This window comes from Falco naumanni, chromosome 3 (assembly GCF_017639655.2).
Source record: "Falco naumanni isolate bFalNau1 chromosome 3, bFalNau1.pat, whole genome shotgun sequence".
In the NCBI taxonomy this organism is placed as follows: Eukaryota; Metazoa; Chordata; class Aves; order Falconiformes; family Falconidae; genus Falco; species Falco naumanni.
The window spans coordinates 106,632,106-106,657,874 of NC_054056.1; the positions used below are offsets into that span (position 1 = coordinate 106,632,106).

At 40.3% G+C, this 25,769-nt stretch overlaps 1 protein-coding gene across 6 annotated transcripts in view; it reads right to left on the reverse strand.

Annotated features, from left to right (window-relative positions):
- ASAP1 (ArfGAP with SH3 domain, ankyrin repeat and PH domain 1) overlaps positions 1-25,769 on the reverse strand; it is a 161,579-nt gene that overhangs the window by 107,664 nt on the left and 28,146 nt on the right. For 5 of the 6 annotated variants that reach the window (XM_040589019.1, XM_040589021.1, XM_040589020.1 and 2 more), the window contains exon 3: positions 24,056-24,185. In XM_040589019.1, coding sequence (XP_040444953.1) covers positions 24,056-24,185 — 130 coding nt within the window. Of the gene's footprint in view, positions 1-24,055; positions 24,186-24,739; positions 24,906-25,769 lie in introns of those variants that run through there. The other variant, XM_040589023.1, reaches the window with a different exon arrangement.

Sequence of the window (25,769 nt, forward strand, 5' to 3'; positions counted from 1 at the left end):
AATCAGAAAGACTTTGCAGCATAACATACTTAGCAAGTCACAAAAAGAGACTGGAAAATTTTACCACATTCAGGCAAACATCTGTTAATCAGACTGTCAAATATGGCAGGCTAGTTTGCAAGATACCTTGACCCATATCTGAATCTCCAAGGAGGAAAGAAAAAAATGGAGAAAGATTAAAAGTCTAGACCCCTCCCTCTTTTCCACCCACAACTTCAAGGAAAAGATTAGCCATACACACAAACACTCTGCACCAAGACTGGCTGTGCTTTCTACCAGGTGCAGCAGGAGGTAGGATGAAAGAAAGAGTCCAGGACAGACAGTTCTTCAGCTGACTCCATGTGCTAACTTGAGAGAGGGAGGAAAAGCTCTAAGTGGAGTCAGGTGCAACTCGATTAAGTATCATTCGCCCATTTTTTTCTGTACATCTTTTAGAAACATTTGCAACAGTGTTGTCCATTCTCAAAGTCATGATGAATACTTTAAACTTGCACTAAATTTTATCCTGGGTTTGAGTTGAGTGTAATTTTTAGGTAAAGAAACCATAATGAATTTTTCGTTCTACCGTGTAGCAAATTACCAAAGAAGGGCATGTTACCAAACACTCCAGCTGCCTATTATATCCTACAGATCATTCAAGGGGTTATCAGAAGCTCCCATTACAACTGAATGGTCTAGCAGTGAAGTGGTATGACAGGCTAAGAAACTCGGCAATTGTGCCCACACACGCTAAGGATTTTCTGCAGCTGTCTGGATTTCCAGAGGTTTTGTGACCCAATATAAGTACTGGCTCAAAACACAAGTAGCAGAAACTCCTGCTGGTCCTGTACATACTCAGGAATCTGGACTTCAGCACCTGCTCATTACATCCATTCTGCAAAGTCTACAAGGCACGCACAGCAACTCCTAAATGCATTGCATTTATTATACTCTTTCAGACCAACTGCATTGAAAGCCTAGTTCTCCCAAAACTGTCAAACTTGCTATACGTGCAATAATCCTCAAGGACTGATCTAACAATCCTTTTGTTCTGGTTTAACCCTAGCCAGCAGCTAAGTATCATGCAACCACTTGCTCACTCCATACCCCTCCACAGTAGGATGGGGAGGAGAACTGGAAAAAAAAAAAAGGTAAAACTTGTGGGTTGAGTTATTAATAGTTTAATAATTGAAATAAAATATAATAAATACTAATAATAACCATTTTAAGGAAAAGGAAAAAGAGAGAAAATAAAACTCAAGAAAAAACAAGTGATGCACAATACAATTGCTCACCACCAGCTGACCTATGTCCAGAGCAGTGACTGGCAGCCCCTGGCCAACTCCCCTCAATTTATACATTGAGCATGGCATTCTGTGGTGTGGAATATCCCTGTGGCTAGTTTGGGTCAGCTGTCCTGGCTGTGCTCCCTCCTGGCTTCTTGTGCACTTGCTCACTAGCAGAGAATGGGAAACTGAAAAGTCCTTGACTTAGAGTAAGCACTACTTAGCAACAACTAAAACATCAGCATCTTATCAACATTACTCTCCTACTAAATCCAAAATACAGCACTGTGTCAGCTACTAGGAAGAAAATTAACCCTATCCCAGCTGAAACCAGGACACCTTTAAGTACACTTATCAGTCTAACTAGTTCCTGGCAAATACTTCTAGGCAATTTCTTGTTGGGATCTTACAAAAAGCATTACACTATCAAAACGCGTGCTGATGTCAGGCATGTTTTGATCAGTCTTTCACTACTCTGTTTGCTAATCAACAACCACATCTGACAGTTGTTGTCACCACAATTTGGGTAAGGACATTTTCAAATTCAATATTAAAATAACTTTACTGCTAGGTAGATGTCCTACTCGGCATATTGGGTTTACGTGGCAAGGTTTTGGTAGCTGCAGGGTAGGGAGGCAGAGAGGGGCTGCAGGGGTGGCTTCTGTGAGAAGACACCACAAGCTGCCTCCATGTTGCACAAAGCCAGCTCAAATTCGACAACAGACCCAACAAATTTGGCAACATTTTTTTAGTTATAAGGGACTGTTGATTTAGTCTTTCATCTTCGGAGTAATTTAAAAAATATTTTATAATTTCATTTCTCATTTAATTTATCATTCATTCAACCTCAGCATGAAAATTAATCACTTCCATGAACTGGGTTAAAGCTCTTCAGGTATGTTCCTTACAATCCCTTTTAATGAAATGCTGTAACAATCAGTAAATGCTGTTCATTAACAAACAGAAAATACTACACACATGAAAGGCTAATGAGAATCCTTAGAAGACATGACTTCTCTTAAGACAACCTGCAACATCTCACTGGTATCACTGGTTGAAAACAACTGTTCCTAGCTGCCGCTGCAGTGGTGCCCTGTGACCTATTAAGGCCGGCCTGGGTCATAACACCATTACAGAACAGGAATCTAGTTTGTTTATCAACCTTCAAACAGCAACTCTCCTATCAATCACACCCAGTAATCTTTACTTCTGGCCTTAAGCTGAAGCCTGGTAACTTCATATACATATTACATAGGTGTTTCATTATTATCACAATACTCTGACCTTCTGTGCAAGCTCCTTTCTCTGTTTCAGTGTCTTTTAATCTGTTTAGTAAGCACGCATGACACCTGGCTGAAGTACTGGCTTACCCGCATTATTTCATATAGAAATATTCATATTTCTAGATTCTAGAAATATTCTAGAGAGGTTTAAATGTATTGAGACTGAGGAACACAGTAAAAAGCAAGTACCAGACAAATCTATGCAATCTAAAAATATAGTAACAGTTGCCATTTGCTATAGTGATGGCTTCCAGGGAATAACTACTCTTTTTCTTCCTAAACAGTAATTTATTTTAATTATGACACCAAATATAAGTTCTGCTAATTTTGTGGAGTTGTCTCTCAAAACTGTGAAGAGATTCCATTAGACTTAAAACCCAAACATTTATTTAAAATTACCTGAAAAGGAAACACTGAAATACTCAGAACATAAACAGGAAATAAAATTAACTTACAATTTACTGTCTATCAAAGAAAAATAAAAATAATTTAAAAAAAAAAAAAAAGACCAGAGCATGACATGAAGACTGCAATATTTTACATACTGGCTTTAATGACCATATGGGGATAACCTATCCCTTCATATGCCACTTAAATACTAACATGCTGTTAAGTAAAAAATTAGTCCTTTGTATAAAATAAAAAGAACACTAATAAAATCCCATTTTCCCTTGCATTAAATTATATTCCACAGAAGTCAAGATAACCAAGTTTTCTAAAGCCTAAGAGCTTCTCTGGGAAAGAAAAGCGAAATAAGAAACATTAGCAGATACAGAAGAAAGTAAAGAAACAGTAAGACTACAGTTTGCAAAGGAAACAACAAAAAAGCAACTGGATAAAGTAAACATTGCCTGGCACAGAAACAGAACTACTCCCTAACGAACATCAAATGCTCCCCAAAACCCCCTATACTCTCAGTACCTTCAGGCCTCAAACAAATTCCTAGTTAAATCTAATGACACATTTTGCTATCTCTATATAGAAAAGAAGAAACAAGATGAGTAGCATCCCATGCTGAAGATAACGTAGAAGTATATGGCCCCACCAAGCATAAAGAACTTTATCTCCCTTTTCATCCCTTTTTCTTCTCTCAGAACTTCATCATTTTGCATTTCCAGCACAATGCCACCTGGGGGATAGGTGCCTTCGGGTATTTTTTTCACCCTTAAAAACCAGCAGCCAAAACATCCAGCTCAGGAAACAAATATCCTATTAGAAAAGAACTACTAACATCCAGCCAACAGGAATAAAAGCAAGGAGAGGCAAGCAATCTCATTTTTTCACAGTAAGAGCCAAGGAACAAGCCCCTGCTACTGCACAGCAGTCCAGTGCTGCCCACTCCCTGTTCTGGGCATGCAAGTCAAGAAAAGTAGGCTGGGGAAGAAGGGCAGTAGAAAGGCCACTCCTGCTAAACACTGCAAGTAGAAGGGGAATTGTGTAACACCAGCCAGTGGTGCTCTGATCTCTTGATTTAAGGATGCGTATTGAAACAAAGAAACTTCTTGGTTACCAAATTAAACTTGGAGGACTACACCTTTTACTTCTTCCATGCCTACTACACAAGTGATCAAAACAAAAATACCAAGAAAAACATCCCCAAAGGCAACATGAAAAACCAAAGTTACCCTTTTCTTCCACTAACAGTTAACTGTTAGTTTACTGTTAAAAATATGTCTGCTACATATTTTTAAATCCTGAACTGATCATCTCTACTTGATGCTTGGTAACCTGACTTTTTCCCCATCTCAAGCCCATTCCGGAGGGGAGCAGAGAAGGCATGTTCTCGCTGTTGAGAGGCAGAACTTCACACCAGCATGCCACCTACACAACCAATGCCACAACTTCTCTTGCAGTGCATGCAAGAAAGTTTCCATTTCCTGTGCAGGCACTCATGTGGTTAATGCAAGCTCCAGCAGCGCCAGTAAAGACTCTGCCTGACAGCCATGTACTGAGGTAAAAAAAAGCAGCCAAAATCTTCTCAGTAAAGACAGAAGGACAACACTGTAAAAATTAAAGGGCTTTGGTTTATTTTTAATTTAACTCATTCAAGCAGGTAAGACAAAAAGCAGGCACACCGTGAACTTTATCCCTCATTTTACTAAATTAATTACTCTGGCTTTAAGTACTTTTCATTCCTTTGAAGCAAACATCTCCCCAATTCTCATATGATATAAGAAAGCACTTAAGACTTTTTTCGCTGTAGCAGGATATTCTAATATTAGCTTTCCCATAGAAATGTTGTCTAATTTTCCGCAGGGAAAGAAGGAAGTTTCCTGACATTTTGGATATCAGCTCAATGGACAGGGCCAATGCATGGAAAACATGATCACTGATCCCATTTACCAGCCAGTGTCAGAACCTCTTCAAATAAATAATAAAAGGAAATTTAGATGCTGGTGTCTTCACTGTAATTCTAATTAAAATTCCTCCATAAGTGTCTCATACATGCTTTTAGCAGATGCCAGCTGTTTAAAAAGGTCTTTTGTCTTGAAAATGTACTACCATAGACATTATTAACCCAATTGTAACTTTATTTGGAAACACACTTTTCTGAAAATACATTAAAATTAATGTGAGGCAGTCTCCTGAAACATTATAAATATGTAGCTGTACCCAATTAGTATTCACATATAATTTTCTAATATTATAGTGTTTCAACAAGATATATTGAAGGAAATCTTCCCCCATTCTCCTTGATATACGACCTCTGATTTTTGACAATAACATGGTAAGTGACTGTACCTAAGTAAATGACAGCCTTTCATTTCAGAAAGACCACAAAGACAAAAGAGCCAGTAAAGGAGATTAATAAAAGAAGACATCCTTCAACAAGCTGAAGTCACGGTCAAATAAGGAAAATCACACAAGTACTCTGCAAATTAAGTGTAAAAACAACAAAATAGGAGACTTACAGTAAAGAAATTTCTAAATGCATAACACCTAGTATATTTTTCAAACACCTTCTAATCAAAAAGCTTGTCTTAATTCTGCTGTGTCTCCCCTCTCAATCATATGCCTCAAATCTACCATTTCCTAAGAGAGATGGGTTAAACATACCTATGCTAAGATTCTTCAACATCAAGAAGAAATGACCAATGTAGAACATGGGAAGTCTACAAGTTGAAAGGGACAGAAGAAATATACAGGGAATGATTACTTGTTTTCTCATGCTATTGAAACTAATGACACAAATTATATCATCAGGATGCAGGCTTCATTTAAAAGTCTGGGGTTTGCCCTAAACACCACCTAGGTAAGCTGCAAAATTTACGTTTCCATGGATGCTAAAAAATTCTTTCTGAACTCACGCAATTAATAAAAGGGATACCCAAGACATCTGTGTGTTTAATAGTTCATCACCTTCAGCTCAGAAAACTTCTGAGCTGCAAATTGTTGGAATAGTATCACAGCAAGTTGCCCTGCTCTTAGTGATCTCCCCAAGGAAGCTGCTATTGATCGTGCCTGTTAAAAAGCAAGATACAGGGTTAGGTGAACTTGTGGTTTGACTCAATGTGTTGGTAGTTTCTGGTGAAAGAAACTGACAACCTAGAAAACTTTTGAGAATATCTTGTGCAAATAAACTTTTTACTGTTTCAACCATAGCACATAATTCAACTACATTTCTCAACCCACACATTGTGTTTCAATTTCTACCAATCCACCTTTCTCGTTTCGCAATACAGACTGTCATATTCACATAAGCCAGAGAGTCTGAGAAGTTTTAAGTTAAAACACCTACAAAAAAAGGATAACAGAATAGAAGTTATAACTAGTACAGTTTAGAGGGACATTTATTGTCTTTCAGAACAAACTACCCAGCAAAACAGAACCTACTAAGTTGTGAATAACAACTGCACTTCTGCAAAATAAAAGCACTTTTATAGGAAGGGCTGTTAGGCAGGTCTTTTGGAGATCTTACTACAAGCAGCAAGCATTTAAAAGCCTTTCACACAGATCTGGTATCAGTTAACATCAAGCCCCTCAGGAAGGGACAACAGAAAGATGGAAAACTGGGTGGAAAGCATGAACAACAATGTAAAACCTGAGTCAGCAAAAGAAAGGATTTTTCTCCTTGTAAGAATTTAATAGTCAGTAGCAAATATACTTAAATCTTAAATAAATCTTGTAAGTAAATTTTTATCTGTAGGTAAATTGTTCGCTGTGGGCTACAAATCAGTACCATCCAAATGTTCTGCTCGAAGTCAGAGCAGAAATTCATAAATTCATTATAAAATACTGCTCAAGTTTAATACTGCTGAAGTTTTTAAACATTACTTCCTCTTTCCTCAGTTGAAACTGAAAAGTTTTCTGCCTCCAACATTCTGGAGCAGTAACAGGATACATCAGCTTAAGTACTAAACTGTATCTGGTCCCCAGCAGTTCCTGAAGCATGAACATAACCTTTCATGATCTACCTTTTGCTTTATTCTTATCATATGGATCATGCAATTTTTTTGAAAGAATGTCCAAGACAGCAAATCCATCACAACAATATATCATATGCACTTCAGGAGCATATCAGTTTGTCTGCCTTTGACCTGTCATTCTCCTGTCTGCATTTTCGTTTGTCTAGACAAACTATCTTTTCAACCAACATATCTTTGAATTCCATTTTTTCAATCCTATCATTAAAAGGAAAAGAAAGGGGGGGAAAAAATGCTTCAAAGGCTGCAAACTCAGCGTGACAGAACAGTAGATCCAAACCAGGCTGTAAAGGCCATCTACAATGTAAAAAGCATGTGTCTGACCACATTTACTTTTAGCAACATAGTAAGTAAGGCTTCTTCAAACTAAACTGAAAGCTTCCTAAGAATGCTCAAAATGGATCTGAACGTTAACCCACAAAATCAAAGCCCAACACAAATATAACCAATGATTACTGAAAGCCTGTTTGGACTACACTGTAGTCCAAAAAACCCAAGCACTGAATCTGATCTAGTGGAAGATGTTCCTGCTCACTACAGGGGGTTGGACTAGGTGATCTTCAGAGGTCCCTTCCAACCTGAACAATTCTATGATTCTATACCACCCTAAACTGATCGACTGTCTAAGTTTCAGCAGAGAAGTGATATGCTCAGGGCAAGGCCTATTCTTTATGCATCAGCTTGATTCAAATGAAATGCCTATACTGCTAAAGAAAGAGCACCGTTTCTCTACATGCTACATCTGCCTTGCTTAGTGGGCCAAAAACTATAGCACAGAAACAGAAAAGAAGCTCCATTCGCATGACAGTTTTGCACTGAGGTATGCTTATATTTTTTTTCACTGATATGTGTGTATACACCCTCACACAAAGGGTAAAACAGTAAGGTTAATATAGAACACAGAAGCCCAACTGCAGGCTCCATTCACATCTTACCATGATACCATAAGACACACACCTCTATACTGTGCCACTAAATGACCATGAGTCTCTATAACCTTTTGGTTTAACTCATTCTGGCACATCTTGTATAAAGGCTGTGTGGTGAACTCCTTTTTAAAGCATTTTCAGCCTGCTCTGATCATACACTTCTAGGCTTGCATTCTTTTTCCTTCCTGTTAAAAATACATGCTGGTCAAACCCCACTCTGACCACAGAAATACTAAATTTCCTCTTGGAGTTTTACGAGGCTCTACTATAATCTCAGAGCTTTACAATATGAATGAATTTGCCTGCACCCCGTCAAAAGCAAGATGACAGCTTAGGGTTAAAATCTTCCATTAACGTTAAGTACACAGGACACAAGCATTTTATAAATTTTTTTATGTTCAATGAATAAATTGTCTTCAATTGGAGACCTCAATATTCTTTTAATTCAACTAGACTATTCAACTTCAAGGCAAACTCTCAAAAGCTATGAAATCCCAATTACCGGCCACCTGCAAAATGTGTTGTTTACATAACTTTTCTAATATCTCAAGCAGATTCATTAACCAGACAGGGATGAAACTCACTTATCTAGCATTCAACCAACAAAGACATCTTCATTTCTTTTTACTGCAATTGCTCACTTTGCATACAGGTATTTTGCAGCTGGACAGGAAATAACACTAAAAAGTCTTACAGCCCGTATAAGCAATAGTTATAAATTCACCTTATCAAAACATAGGTTCATCTAGAGTTGTTTTAAGAGTGATCTAATCTTTATTTAAAAATTGTCAATCATGGTCAAGCTGTAACTTCTTTGCAAATTCTTCCAACAGAAGCACCAGAAACTCTTGATGTGGTGTAACTGCGCAGCAGGCTGGTAGCACAGTGCATGTCCACACTGAGTGGGAAGTCCTTCAAGCACTGCACTGCACTCATACTCTGGAATCACAGATAGCATGTTTCTTGCACCTAATGTGTTCTCTACAGGTGCATCTACTTACTTTTAAAGTCTCAGGCAAAGCTCCAGCTTTACTGTGCATTGCTTTATGATGAAAAAAGTTCAGGTTTTCTTCCTCTACCACAGATTATGGGATTGTTTCAGAAGTAGAGATTCGTATAGCAACTTGATGAAAGATATTCCAAAACGCCTTGTTGAGCAAGTCATAAATCACAGCCTTCTGGTTTAACTTTTGGCAAACGGACAAAGGTCCAGCCTGCATGTTTATAATGGGCAAAATCATTCTATCAGAGAAGAGGCATCCGTTCAAATATCTTTGTACATATTGTACATGTGCTTTCAGCACACTACAACTATCAGCAGAGTATCATCACTCCATCCAGTAATTCAGTCCTTTGTATTCATGAGTATGCATTCATTCTTTTGTATTCACAATCAATGATTTCACACTAATCCCTGTAGCAGTCGTAGTTTCCAAGGTTTATAGTATGAACTATGCTCTGCACCTAGCTAGATTGCCTGTACTGACTTTCCCTATTTCCCTTTGCTTTTTTAAAGGCAAACACAGACATACACACACAGAGTTTCAAAGAAATAGTTGTATTATTATAAAAATAATCACACTATGCAATGTTCACTGCAAAAAATAAATGAGACAGTCTTAATAAATACTTCTACACATCAATTTTATTGTATAATTATCTTAGGATAGCAGTACACACATCTGGACCCAATGAAGTAGTACCATTACTTGTAGGAACAAGTTATATGACATGCAGCAACAAAGGTAGTGGCTGGGGAAAGTATAAGGTAGAACAGCTCTTTATTGTTACCATCAAAAGACAGCAACAGAGAACAAAAAATAAATCCAGTGAAATTGAAGAGGAATGCACAGAAAGGCAGGTAATTGCTTATTTGCAACCAAGCTTGGCTTTCCATGCAAACATTAAAACTATAGAAAAATGTCCAATCATTTTGTAAGATTCAAAGAGACATTAGTTGTTTCCATATTTAGAATATGCACAATATTCACTGACTCAATTTAAAGGAAGCTGCTTTGCTGCAACTTGTTGCCCAATTAAGAAAGTTGAGAAAAATAGGAAGCTATACTAAACTACAAATGATTTCTGTACATAGACTAGGCTTTGCTGAAGTACAGCAACACTGTTACAGATATTTTAACCAGAAAGTATCATACCCAGGGACAACACTATTTTTGAAGAACCTATCCTAAACATGATGGAACAAAGCAAGTAAGCAAGCATTTGAAGCACTTCAGATGAAATGGGGAGGAGATAAGGAAGGGCAGGCAGTGAATTTGAGGGTTTAAGTCAGTATCACCTATGACAAAGAGCTTCACCAACCTGCAAAGTGTCAGCAATGAAAAAAAAAAAAATATGCATTTCTTCTCACATTTTCTCTGCCAGTTTAAACAAGATCTCCTTCCAAGCACTTCCTGTGAAAGCAACACTAGCTTGGCAACAAAACCACCACTAGAGGACTATAAACATTTTTAAAAGGGAGGTTTTAAAGAAGGCTCTCTTTCCCTGTAACTGTACTAGTGAGCAGACAATACTTTGGGCACTCAAGCTTCTGCAGGTGACCCCACCCCACAGGACATTACATCTCTTGCATGCTTAAATCACATCAGCTACGTAATCCCACCATTTTTTTCAAATCTGCACACCAACACCCTTGGTATCGTAACACTGAAAACTAATTTAAGTAGGTTTTCACAACAAAGAGCCTCTGCAGGCTTTTTTCATCCCTCCCTGAAGATGCTATAAGGGGAGGGGGGGGGGGGGGGGGAAATTAACAGAAGAACTCCCACAAAACACCCCCAAAAAAAATTACACTGATACAGATGCTGCAGACATTACAATATACTAAAAAAACTATAATACAACCCTATGCCTTACAAAAATCAGAATTATTTTGTCTAAGTATTTTTTCCCAAATTACATCATAAAAGCTTAATTTTGGCAAGGCCTCCCTCACATGAAAAACAATTTCCAAAACAAATCAAAGCATAATTTATAAGGTTAGAAAAACACAGTGTGCAAGATCAGTTTTACAGTAAACACAAACAGCTTTGTCAAAACGTTCAAAGCAATTTCATTCACTTCTCTCTTTATAGTTAGCCACACTCATTGTCTGTTATGAGTTCCATCTTAATGACTAATACAGATAGTATAAGCATTCCTCTAGCATAAAAGCTTGCATTGGACAACAGACATAGTCAGGATACCCCACTTGCATTGTCACAGCATCATTACTCTTGGTTTTATAATTTTCACCAGAATTCTGACACTTAGGGAAGAAAAATACAAAATAAAACATAACCAACAAGAATGTCAGTATATCTTACATTTAAGCTTCTCCATTAAAAGCCACCCATTCCTGCTCATCTCAAGAACACTTACCACCACCATTGTACATCACATTATTAAGAACACAGGAATGGACCATCATGATGGTCCTGCACACTTACAACATGGCAAAGGCTGGCACAGAGTTTACACATTCTGTTATACTTTACAGACCACTTTTCTTGAGTTCCCAGACAACAACATGCTAAGCATGGAAGGGACTGTTCAACATGTCAATGGACTTAAATTTCCCAGACCCATCCCAGCATCATTCAACTTTATTAAAATTCAACAGTTTCATAAATTGACAGTTAACAAATTAATAGTTCTTGAAGGTTGTAAACAGGCATTCTATCATCACTGAACAAAAGTGTCTAAAGTTTGTTTTAACATCACCGTTACATTTTTCTAACAGTTGTCTTCACTTCCTTGATACACACTGGATAAAACAACAGCACAACTACTTTCATAGTATTGTACTTTCAAGACAATGACACTGACATGTAGAAGTATTTATTAAAATGGCCTTGTTTGTTTTGCCGTGAGCATCACATTTACATACTTTCATGTCATCTGCCTTGACTTCTGTAAGGCCTTTGACATACTCCCACACAACATCCTTGTCACTACCTGAGAGAGAGACAGGTTTGATGGATGGACTATTCAACGGCTAAGGAACTGGCTGGATGACCACATCCAAAAAGTTTGAATCAATGTCTCAGTGTCCAAATGGAGACCAGTAACAACTGGCGTCCCTCAGGAGCCCATACTGGGACCAGTACTGTTCAGTATCTTTATTAATGACATTTACAGTGGGATTCAGTACACCCTCAGGAAGTATGCAGATCACACCAAGCTGAGCGGCACAGTTGATACACCAGAGGGAAAGGATGCCATCCAGAGGCACCTTGATCAGCTTAAGGAATGGGATTAAGTGAAGCTCATGAGGTTCAACAAGGCCAAGTGCAAGGTCCTGCACCTGGGCTGAGGTGCAGGTATCAAGAGACTGGGGGATGAATGGATTGAGAGCAGCCCTGAGAAGGACTTGAGAATACTCATGGACAGTTATAAAAAAAAATAAAGATCAGACACGAGCCACCAATGTGCACCTGCAGCCCAAAAAGCCAGCTGTGTCCTGGGCTGCATAAAACAAAGCATGGCCAACAGCTCGAGGGAGATGATTCCCCCCCTCTACTCCACTCTCATGAGACTGCCTGGAGCCCTGCATCCAGCTCTGGAGGCCCCAGCACAAAACATAGAGCTGTAAAAGGAGGGCCAGAGGAGGGCCACAGAAGTGGTCAGAGGGCTGGAGCACCTCTCCTATGAGGACAGGCTGAAAGAGTTGGGGTTGTTCAGCCTGAAGAACAGAAGGCCCTGGGTAGACCTTATTGCAGCCTTTCAATCCTTAAAGAGGCCTTATAAGAAAGATGGGGACAGGCTTTTTAGCAAAGCCTGTAGTGATAGGACAAGGGGGAATGTTTACACCAAGAGGGTAGATCCAGACTAGATATAAGAAATTTTTTTTACAATAAGGGTGGTGAAACACTGGAACAGGTTGCCCAGAGAGGTGGTAGATGCCCCATCATGGGAAGTATTCAAAGTCAGGGTGGGCAGAGCTTTGAGAAACCTGATCTAGTGAAAGATGTCCCTGTCCATGGCACAGGGGTTGGACTAGGTGATCTTTAAAGGTCCTTTCCAACCCAAACCATTCTACAATTATTAGCAAGCAGTGCTACTAAATGTGACGTAGTGCTACATGTCAATTTCACGACTTAAGAACTACCAAAAACAGCTCTACAAAAATGCCATGCAAGCCAAATTTGAGCGCAGCAAAAGAACACTTTTCCAGAAAAGTGTAATAATCTAAATGTTACTTGGGCAAAAATAGTCTTCATTAACTGAAACCCAAAGTATCTCAGAAATCCAAGTTTCTACACGCAGCAGTAACACGACAGTCTCATTCTAAAATGACTGGAATACAACAAAACCTAATTCTCTCAATAGCATCAAAAGCATACACACTGAAATTTAAATACTGAAACACTTTCTCAACAATATGCTTAACATGAAAATTTCTGAATTCTAAATTAGATGTAAATAAAATGTGAAACTTTGACATAACTATCAGGAGCAAAGTATAACAAAAATGTTAAGTGAGTTTCATGCAATCATTAGGGGGGTTCCATCTTGTTTTAAACAAACTAGCCAACTCTGAACTTGTTTGAGAATTGCTACTCCAGCTAGTTGTGCTTAAGTCTCTGGGGCCCAACAGGATTCATCCCAGAGTACTGAAAGAGCTGCCCAGTGTCACTGAAGGACCTCTGTATTATTTTTCAAAGGTCTTGGGAGTCTGGAGAGGTCCCAGTCAACTGGAAGCTGGCAAATGTTGTCCCAGTTTTCAAGACGAGTAAGAAGGAAGACTCTAGTAATTACAGGCCTGCCAGTCTCACTTCAGTGCCTGGTAAAATTATGAAGAAGATTGCTCTGGGAGTTATTGAAAAAATACTTGAGAGACAACACAGCCATTGGTCACAGCCAGCATGGGTTCACAAGGGAAAAGTCCTGCTTAACCAACTTAATTTCCTGTTATGACAAGACCATCCATTTACTTGACCAAGGGAAGCCAGTGGATGTGGTGGTTTGGGATTTTATCGATGCTGTCTCTCACAGTATTCTTCCGAACAAAGTGTCCAGCACACAGCTAGGCAAGTCCACTATACACTGGATGAGCAATTGGCTAAGGGGTCAGGCTCAAAGAGTTTTAGTAACTGGGTTACATCAGGCTGGTTGCCAGTCACCTGGGGCTCAAATTTAGTGTCAGCACTCTGATGTTTCTATAAATGATCTGGATGCAGGAATCAAATGTACATTAAGTATGCTGATGATACTAAAGCAGGAGGAGCTGTAGACTCCCTTGAGGGTAGGGAGGCCTGAATAGACTGGAGAGCTGAGCAATCACCAGCTGTATGAAGTTTAACGTGAACAAGTGCTACATTCTCCACCTGGGACAGAGTAATCCTAGTTCTACATACAAACCAGGGGACAGAGGCTGGAAATCAGCCCCACGAGAAGAGATTTGGGGGTCTGGGTTGACAGCAAGTTGAATATGAGTCAACAGTGTGCTCTGGCAGCCTAAAGGGCTGACTGCGTCCTGGGGCGCATCAAGCACAGCATAGCTAGCCCATAAAGGGAGGCAATTGTCCAGCTTTACACTGCACTGATGCAGCCCCGCCTCAAGAACAGTGTCCAGTTTTGGGTGCGTCAATATGACGACATTAAACTATTTGAATGTGTCCAGAGCAAGGTGACCAAGTGACCTCAGCCACTCCTTGGAAGTCTTGCCCTAAAGGATTTTCACCACCTTGGTTTGTTCAGCTTGGAGAACCGAAGGCTGAGGGGTGACCTCATGGCAGTCTACAAGTTCCTCAAGGGGGGCAATGGAGGGCGAGGTGCTGATCTCCTCTCCTTGGTGACCAGCAATAGGACATGAGGAAATAGAATGAAGCGGCATCAGGGGAATTCCAGATTGGACATTAGGAAAAGGTTCTTCATTGAGAGGGTGATGAGTCACTGGAAAAGGCTTCTCTTGGAAGTGGCCACAGCACCAAGCCTTCCAAGAGTTCAAGGAGCATCTGGGCAATGCTCTTAGTCAAATGGTTTAGTCTCACGAGGAACAGGGAGTTGATGATCCTTATGGGTCTCTTCCAACCTGAGATATTCTATGAAATGAAGTCTTAAGAATCTAAACAAAATAGGATATCTAAATCCTAGTAGTTTCATAAACTCTTCTGGCAAAAATACCTGTTAGACACTATTCCTTCTCATCTCTGATCCCAAAGAAGTTTTTTTCTGAAGTGCTATGGAAAAGATTAAGTTTAATATCAAGAAACATCATATTGTTTCCCTCTTCAAAACCAAAGTCTTGCTTTATGAATCAAAAATTTGAGAGATAATTTACCAGAAAAGTAAACTATAACACAAAAGGAAAGGAAATCAGTGAACTAAATACAAGGCAGGAGCTCTAGAACTTACAATTCAGATCATCTTCCTCACAGAAGTAAAGTTAATCCAGCAGAGACATTTAAACTGTAATACAGTCATTCCTTTGCAGAATAAATTAGCTGACTTTCCAGAGGTGCACGTCGATCATTTAGAAAGAACTGTATCTTTGTCAAACAGTAACTAAAGTTATTCTTAAAATTCATACAAGACTCCAAATTTGATAAACATTCTGAAAAACAGACTTGTAAAAATGCTAGTATCCCATTTCCTCTATTAAAGAAGTCTTTCATTGAAGAAAAAAAAAAAAAGAAGTTATCTACTTTGATTACATCAGTTTTATTAGGTTTAAATGCGCCAGTTTGCCAAGAATAACTTCAGTATAACTTTTAACTGAAAAAAAAAACACAAACAAAAAACACATTCATGAAAGTAAATAACCACTTTACTCTGTCTGCATATCTTTTCAAAGATTAAATTATGCAGTCCAAACTATTTTAAGGACTACTTCTACAGTCAAATAGAGTTCTGAATGTCTCTGTGGACAGAGGTTCCACAGTCTCTCTGGGCACCTGTTCATCAGACTCATGATTCAAAACAAACAAACAAAACCACCCCCAAAATAATAATAATAAAAAAACCACAAACACTACACACACAAACTCCCCTCAAATCATATCAGAATTTCTGCCTTCTCAGTTTGCTTCCATTACACACTTGAAGAAAGCAGTGTAACCTTCCCTTAGCTTCTCTTCTAAGGTTGAGGAAATCCTGTTTCCCCTCCGTAAGTGATGTGTTCTAGGCCCCTATTCATCTTGGTGATCCTCACCTGGACTTGCAGCAGCATCTAATTTCTTTCATGTATTGGCAAACCCCAAACATAGTACTTCAGACATGGCCTCACAGTTGCTGGATGGAGGGGAAGAACCATTATTTTCCAGTTGCTGGCTGCAGTCTTACTAACACAGCCCAGTTCATTGCTGGCCTTTGTCACCATCAACACATATTCAACTTCTCATCCACCCAAGTCCAAGGTCCTATCCTGGAAACCTGTCTTCTAGCCAGCCTGTACCACTGCACAGGGCCAAACCAGCTCTGGCACAAGATTTCATATTTGTCTCCAGTGAGTCCCACAAGGCTCCTCCTGTCAGACCCTTTCTCCAGGTCCCACTGAATGATGACCCTGCCTGCCAGCATATTGAGCAACTTGGTATCATACAAATATACTCGTTGAGATCATACTCCAGCCCATCATGCAGACAATTAAAAGACACAACACAGTACTGGCCCCAAAACTGATACTGGAAGAATGCCACTTGCAATCTGCTACCAGCTGGACTCTGCTTCAGTGATCACCGCCCTCTGGGCTTGGCAACTCAGTCAATATCCCACCCACACCGCAGGTCACTTATCTGGTCCATCTCTTACCAACTTGGAAGAAGGCTACCAGAGCAGACCATGTCAAAGGCCCTGCAGTCCTACAGACTTTAATTTTGCAGAAAGTTGTGTCTAGCATCATATCAGATTTTTAGTTCTTAGGCAAGGAAAAACCAACAAAAGACAAGACTATAATTATGGCAAATATCTATTTCTAAACCAGAAAGACTTTGGTATTTCCCCCGATAACAATCGTTACAAGAACAATAAAACAAGTAAGATCAAGACTGAGATGGCTATTAAAGAAAAAATATACACCCTCTGGCTCAACCATAATGAGTATGCCCATACGCACATCTATGTGTATAAAGGGGGAAACAGGATCCCAACAGCATTTTGCTGTTTTTTTCACAGGAGCATCGAAGGAAAAGTTTCCCAAGATGACAATGAAACCCACTGTCCTCAAAAATCTTACTTGCCACAACGCTTATACAAAACCTCAGCATTAGCCCACTGGTATTTAAAACCCAATATATATAAAATGCAGATCAACACTGTCTCTTTAGAAATATAAAATAACTGTTTGCTGCACTTAGCCATAGTCCTTCAGCAAAGAAAACTCACACAATTATCTCCAGAGTTTTCCCTCACACTCACCAATAAACTTTAGGCCTCCTGGCCAGTATCACTCAAACCTGACAGAACAGTCTCTAGGAGAAGCAGCATGATATATGCTATTAACAGGATTCTGAAAATCTTCCCATGAAATACAAAAATATACTATTGGTTTAGGGCACCTTTTTCAGAACATGCTTATATTGCCTACCTCTGCACTTGAAACAATACTAATAATTAGCATTCTTGGCACGATTCTGTCTAAAAGTTTTATTGCAAGGTACTATTCCATTCAAAATAAGATCTTACGATCTTTCTTACAGTTCTCCTCTATAAATTTGTTTCACATCTGTTTTTAAAAACTATTAACAAGCACTCTCATTCACATCATTATAAAATAGTTCTGAAAATTGAGTTTTGCTCACTAGAGTGAGAAAAATACAGGAAATGAAATTAACAAATTTAACTGTTCCAAATCACTCATCTGCAGTCTTTCACTGATGCCATGTTGGATTACAAACATGGCTTTGTGGATTGTTTCCCCACACATACTTTTTTTTTTCTTCAAACAACTTACTCCCTTTTATTGCTTTTTAACTACAGAAGATATCTCCACAGAACTCCAAGCTAAACGCCAAAACCAACATTAAGTCATGTCACTTTAAGCGTCTCTCTCTTCTCCATCAGGGCCCAAGTTCCCATGACTACATGGCACACACTCTGTTAGGATTTATCTGAATGGCATACTGAACAGAGTACACCAAAGAGCACTTTCACAGTTTCCTAACTGATGAGCAAACATGAAGCAGCCTGCTGGGAGTTCAAAACAAGAAGCACTACTTTCCTAAAAAACCATGAGCTACCAAAAAGCAGTAAGTACTTTCAAAAATGTCTTAAACGAATACAAATTCTCAAAAAAGCAAAGCTAACCAATCTACCATGACTGAAACTTTGAGGTACCAGGGAGTATTTTTTTTTGGTTTTCCTCTCATCAGTCACGTTTCTGTAAAAGGAGATTGCCTGCTTACTACAACCATGTTTTGACTACTATCAAATGAAGGGTAAAACCAATTACATTCTAAATTAATAAGTACTGTAGCAAGTAAACGTAAAAGCATCCTCAACTGCGTTTTTGTGAAACATGCTATTGTAAATACAGGGTATTGCTGTCAAGTCTCCTTCTTCATCACATTTTCAGTATCATGATAAGGAGTCACCCATGAGCTGACACTGGTATCAATTTCAGAATGCTCATGTACCCATTTTTACGTCTTTGTTGCAATTTGCCATTCAGTGTAAGAACAGCAATAATTATCCTGAGTTTCATTTACTAGGCAAAGAACTTTTCTTATCTGTTTTTTTTTTTAGGACTGTTCGCTACCGAAAAGCATATTTCATTGAAAACTGAAGATTCCCTGTGGTATATTACATAAGAATCAACTCCTAAGTACAAAGCTCTCTGATGCAAGACTGCTTCTGACTACCATAAGTCACGGGTCACAAGGTTAGGAAAAGCTGGTTTTAAAGTCCAGTGCTGCTGGAGTCGCCTGGACTCCCTCCACAAAAAAAAAAAAAAATATTTTAATTTAAAAAATAAAGACAGATAAGGAATAGAATGTTACAATTTACCTGCTGTAATTATATAGAGGTGACACTTCAAGGGAAATGAAGTGATAGAATCAATAGAAAAATTTCTTCCTCTTCAGACACATACACGGAATAGATCTTACCAGTTTTCACAGTCCAAGCTAAGGAACAAAGTCTGTACATATGCCAACTGAAACAAAAAGTTCATTTTAAATGGAAGTGCTCCTGCTCTCTTCAATGGTTTCACCTGTCTCTCTTGACAAAATACTTTGCCACTGCAAAACAGTCTTGTGGTAGAAAAGCATATGAAATCACTATAGATGAACTGATTGCATAGCAGTTTCAGTGCTACACAAGTTTCTACAAAATCATATGGAGGAAAAACCCCAGACCCTTACCCTTGTCCCAGAATTCCTTCCCCCAGCAGAAAATGAAAAATTCCTAGAAACTGAAGCATGAAGGGAAAGTTACATACAGGAAACTGAAAATTATTCATGCACAACTTAGTGTAAAAGAAAACAAAAAGGAAGACAAAACAGAAAGAACAAACAAACATACTTTCCCCTTTCCCATCTCTAACCTTATATAAGTGTCCATGACAGGGTGAGAAACATTGAGAAATCTTCCCCTTTCAAGTGATCTTAGTTTATACCAGACTTACACTGACAACAACAAAATGTATGCGAGGCTGAGCAGGAACCAGTCAGTCATTCTTTCACTGACACAGCATGCACGCATCTGTTACAGGACCTGTCTAGACCAACAGACCTCTAAGCTTGAGCAAATCAACACAGTGAGACACAAAATGAGCAACACTCATTGAAGTAATGGTGCTTTGGGTTGTTAGTTGTTTTTGGTGGTTTTTTTTTAAAAGAGCCCAAACATATCTGTAGCCATATTTCATTATACTCATCAGTTTAAATATTTATTTTTTAAAAATTATGCATATGACAAGAGCTAATTGTCAAAAAGCACATTTTGAGTTTTTAACTTCTCCTTGAAGACCAAAAGAAATAAATAAAATTTAATAAAGACGCCCAAGTAGTACCAAATTTTAACAGCAAAACAGGCATCAGAAACAACTGCAGCTATTCTTTATTGTATCATCAGCTTCTAACTGTCCCTTCTTATCTACCAGCCTGCCTAAAGGGAATTTAAACATTTAAGCTTAACCTCTGTACCTCAAGATAGTCCTGCAAAACATCTGCTGCTGCAGGAGAAAGACTCAGAACTGCCTGGTCATGATAACCAAGTTATCCCTTGAGTGCAAAGATGCCCTTTCAGCTGGAGCTGGGACACAGTGAAATGGCAATCAAGACAGTCTTGCGGTGATCCCACATGTGCACCACTTATTCTCAGAACAGATGTCATCATTCCTTAAAAATTCCAGCTAGCTCACACAGTAATATCAACTAAAGGATTAAAATCAACTCTTCAAAATCTAGTTGAGTAACACAAATCACAGAGTTATTGTGGATATAAAAAGCATGTCTGCCCAGAACAAAGCTGAGGCTATATTTTAAGATGCTGTAATCTGTGTACAATCGTAGGATTTAAACTTTTTTCTCAAAAAAGTAATTAACCACCCACCTACACATGCAATAATCCACCTCTTCACATGAATATTATTAAAAAACTTCTCCCAGTTACATGCAGAAATATGAAGTTAAAAATGTCTTCTTTGCATGAACGTAACATTACACTGAGGAAATCAACACATACAGGACTACAGATTGCAACTTCTCTCAAACTAGACCTAGCCTACAACACAATGGTTTTGTTCCTTCCCATCAGTTAACAAAAAAAAAATAAAAATCATTACTTTAGCAATAGAGTGAACCTTAAAATTTGTGTCTACTGATGGCCATAAGATAACACTCATGCTTTAGAAAAATTATTATTAAAATAATCTTGCAGTTCTTTGATAACTATTGTGCAAGATTCCCAAGACTGACTACGAAGATGATAGGGTCTTTTTTTTTTTTTTCCCATCTGATTTTTCATCTTATAAGGGAAAGAAACGCAAATTTACAACATTTTCACTAGTTTAAATAACACAGCATGAAACCTTTCTAGTCAATAAACTGCTACATTGCAGCATGTATTTACTATTTTCTCCTCTGATAATATTCCAACAGGTTTAAATAAAGTTGGGGGTGGTAGTGGTGGTGCTTTTTTAATTATTATTATTTAATAAGTCAAACACACAGAGAAGTCCTTCGGAGAATCTTTCCTAGGATTCCGATTTCTGGGGGGTATGCCTTTGCATTTTGTTGGGCTTTCCACTAAAGACTTAGAAAATGCCAAGTCATCAGAATCGGTAAAAATACCTGCTCTGATTTTTCACCTGAAACTCATCCCAAAATTGCATCTAAGTGGTTCCAAAGTCTCCTCTGAAAATAATTTTAGTTATAGGAGAAGAGTCACAACCAGGAGAGAATATGTATCAATCCACCCGCTTTAACTAACTGCACTTCTACTGGAGGACAAACAAGTGAAAAAACCAGCAACTGAGTTAGTCATCTACTATATTATTTCAGAGAACTTGTTAATTGTGATTAAGGAACAGTAAATTCACAATTCTGCAATACCTTCATGCAACTAGACAGACACAGCCACATGCAGAACAGTCTTTTTTTTTTTTTTTTTTTTTTCATTCTGTATGAAAAGGTAGTTCTGATCTAACCACTGATCTAGCTATGGCAGGAATTACACCAGACTGAGAGGCTATGAAAATCTAACTTTCATTAAATCTGTTTAATTTACCTACCATTTCTGTTCAGAAAATAGTTCCAGTTCTCAATCTTGTTTAGAATAAAGAAAATAGTAAGTTTATCCACAAACTGGCTTATAGCCACTGAGGTAGGTACAGGTTGTGTTGAATTAAGTTAGCTTTAAAATGACCTAAGATACTTCAGGCTGCAGCACCATAACAGTGCTGAGCCTGACAATGCCTGCAAAAGCCCATTGAGGGCTCCAACCCACATGCAACATTAAGTTAAAAATCAAACAGCTGCAAGGATGGGATCAACCCCTTTGCCTTAATATAGTGGGCTCAAAACTGATGTTCAGGAGCTGCTTGAAGAGCTCTTCAGTCATCCACGATGCATGGGCAATAGCAGCAGTAATAAGAGCTACATAACAGCCACTTCAACCATTCAATTTCAATCTCCTGCTTCATATGAATCACAGCCTTAGGTAAGCAGATGCACAGAAACCAACCTTTCTTTAAAGCAGCAGCAGCAGAACCGCGTATGCAAACTACAACTACAATAAAAACGCCAAGACTAACAGAGCACTTGTCCTGCCACACTCTGACCATCTGTATTTCTCCATGAAAATTAATAAAAAAAAATAATTGGTAGAGTTGCAGATCTTTTGCAGTATGTAACAGTAAAGCATATTTATCTCTTTTTCTTCCCCATCAAATAAATCTTTTTTTTAATATTTGCAGATAATAAAGAAATACAAAACAACTCCACAATCATTTTAAACTGCGAACAGTTTAAATAGGGCACATAAAACAGTTATACAAACAGAAGACATTCAAGAAAAAGCAACGCAAGCACCAGAAGCACCCACTATTCTCTATTCTTCTGATTTACTGCTTTCAAATCAAACATAAAAGCTTTGAAAATATACACAATCCACACAAATAGTACAGAACACTGTGTATTTATCATCTATATTTTGATTTTCTTTGCACAGGCATTACCACACTCAGACTGTACTGATTTATCTCCCAAATCATGAAAGCATTATACTGTATTTTTACCCTAGAAGTCACCAGTGATGACAGAATACATATTTTTACTTAATTCTATGAACGCTGTCAACTGCACTAGTAAGTATATCAATGGCTGTACCTATTCCACATTGTTAAGACCAGGGGGCAGCAATACTGTCAAACACAAACCAAAACAGGTTGATTTCTGACAAATCTATAAGCAGCCATGGCTTGCTTACATGAGGGAAAAAAAAAAGGTACAGTTACATAAAAGTTACAGAAGTTAATCTAGGTTACATACTAAAAATAAAATATATAATTTTAAATGCAATCTTACATTCTCTCTATTAACAAGTTGATTATTGTAAACAACAGTGCTGTTAAAATTTTGAATGTAGACTGTTTTTCTACTAAGCCAACATTAAATAATTTTAACCCTATGGAATTATATTTTCCATACCCAAAACTATCAGGAGAATGCCATGATTAATACTCTGCCCTTGCATACCAAATGCTTTGCTCATGCCAACACATTCAGCAAAACTAAAAAGAATCTATTAAACCCATCTCCTACATACCAGCCAGCTCCTGAAGGACTGACAAATACTTGATGAACTAAGTGTATAAACAAAACCAACAGCTAACTGCAATCGATGAAACAACAGCAAAAAACTGTCTTCTTTCAACATCATTATGCTAGGGCAAAAGAAGACCTGTATGCTGTCTTGTTTTAGGGTCGGTTGGAAGCTGTTTCCTCGTAACTGCTGACCCAGTCCATAGGAAGTCACACTGAAACCTCAAAGGGGATGCAGTGGACTGATACCCCACAGAAACCAGCTCTGGAAGTTTACATGTTTTCACACTCCAGTTTCTCAACAGCAAAGCAGGATGAACATTTAAATGACACAATAAGCATTACAACAAACCCAACACTGAGGCTTCAAGGTTGAGGTGCCGACTCTGTATAACTGCCTCTGCTGCACTGTTTTGCTCCTCTCCTTCCACCATCTATTCCGTTTTATTATTTTCCTCACTCCACATTCATCCCTTCATCCTTACCTCATTTGTTAAGCGAAGTCTCCTTTGGCAGGTTTCTGCAGCCAGAGTTCTGTGCTGACTTGATCTAACGAGTGGCTGGGGAAAACCTCTGCTAATGTTCCCAAACAAAACCCAACCTTCATCTTCCCTCTAAAAATCCCAACATTAACGCTTTTTTCTACTGCAACAACTGCCAACACCAAAACCACCAAGAAGTGCAACACTAATATTAAAGTTCAGACAACTGCTTTACGCCCTAATCTTTAAGACGCCAGGGCAGGAAAGCTTTCTGTAACTAGCTCAACACAAGAGCAAAGTCCCACAATTAAAAGACCAGATTACATGCATACCAACGCCTCTAGCTGCTGTGGATTGGAGCGGGTGGCCCTGATGCTCTTTCTCAAAGACAAAAAAAAAAAAAAAAAAAAAAGGAACAAAAAAAAAAATCCGCGGGGATTGGGGGGGGAGGTGGAGGGTGATTTACCTCTTCCAGCAGTGTGACCGTATTCCTGCAGTTCTGCAGCCGGGTGGTGAAGCTGGAGGTGGTCGGGGAGTTGTAATCCTCTGTGGTCTCGGCGATGAACTCCGACACGGTGATCTGGTCCGGCATGATCCTGCCCCGCCGGTGAAGCCCAGAAGGAGCCCAGCACACGGATCCGGAGGAGAGAAAGCCAAGTTTCGCCGGGGGTGGGGGTGGGGGTAAGATGAAGGGATAAAAAGGTGGGGAGGGGTGGGGGTGAGGAAAAAAGCAGAGGGAAGATGTTAACAGCCAGCAGAGACCCCCAGCATCAAAGCAGCGGAGCCGCAGACAGGCTGAGGCTTCGCCCTCTACATCCAGCCTCTGCCCCGGCCGCCCCCTCCTCCTCCCGGGCAGGAGGTGAAGGGGGGAGAGGCCCCGCCGCGGCCCCCTCGCCCCGCGCTCGGCCCCGCCGGTGGGGAGCGCTCCCTCGGCTGCCTGCGGCCCCCCGACGGCTGCGGGGACGGGGCCGCCACTGAGGAGCCCGGCCCTGCCGCCGGCGCAGAGGGGAGGGCGGCGGGAGGAGAGGGGAGCGGCGCCCGCCAGCCCCCACCCCGCCGGGCTCAGCCCCTTTCCCCACCCCGCCGCCGATCCCCCTCACGCCCCTCGCCTCCAGCGCCGCTCCCACCCGCCGCCAAGTTGGACACTAACTTGTGCGGGCTCCGGCTGCGCCCCCCGGCCGGGGGGAAGGAGGGGAAGGGCCGGGGGAGGCGGCGGCTGACCGGGGCTGGCGGGGGCTCCCGCCGCCGCTGACAGTCACCCGGTGACTGACACGCGCTGCCCGGCGCCCGCCCGCAGCCGTTACGTGGGGCCAACGAGGAAGTGCTCTGCGCAGGCGCGGCCGCCCGCCTCCTCCTTCCCCCTCCCCCGGCCTCGCGCACCGCCCCCCCAACCCCCCGCTCCTGCCCCGCGGGGGGCGCGTACTGGGGGGGCGAGGGGGCGGCGCGAGCGGGGGGGCTGCGGCTGTGCCTCTCCTTGTCTTTTTTTTTTTTTTTTTAAATTTTATTATAAAAAAAAAAAGGGGTGAGGGGCTCCAGCTCTGTCCCCAGCCCGGAGACCGGGGCTTCTCGCGCCGGCGGCCGTGTGGCAGCGGGGGCCCGGCCCGCGCCTGAGCCCCTTCCCCAGCCGCAGCCCCTTCCCCAGCGCCAGCCGCTGGCGGGTACACCCCAGGGCCAAGCCTGCGGCGCTGGGTTGTTTTCCTTCTCCGAGCCCCTCAGCCAGCCGCGGCCCCTTTGCTTCGAGCCCGTGTGCCACAAGCCCTCGGTGGCGTAAAGCCTGACGGCTTCTTCCAGCCACCGCTGGTAAAGTCATCACTCGAAGCAATCTGACTAGGTAGATTTTTACCCTCTTTCTACTTAGGTAATGTTTAGAGAAGTCCTGCTATGTCTCACTGACACCCTTGAAGCCGCTATTACTGATGCTGCTCCTGAGCCCTCCCAAAGAGAGCTGTGTTACTGCCCCGACGGCCGGACACCCTGTACCACAGAGCAGCAGCAGCACAGGCTGCCACCTTCCTCGCATCCCTGGCATGCTCCATGTGGTTTAACAGTCCAGCATCCCCTCACAACTAGTATTTTTGAATAAGTTAACATATCCTTGATCTGTTATTGGATCATGTAACCCTGGGAATTGACAGACAGCACTAATAAGGTTTTTTTGGGGGTTGTTGTTGGTTTTTTTT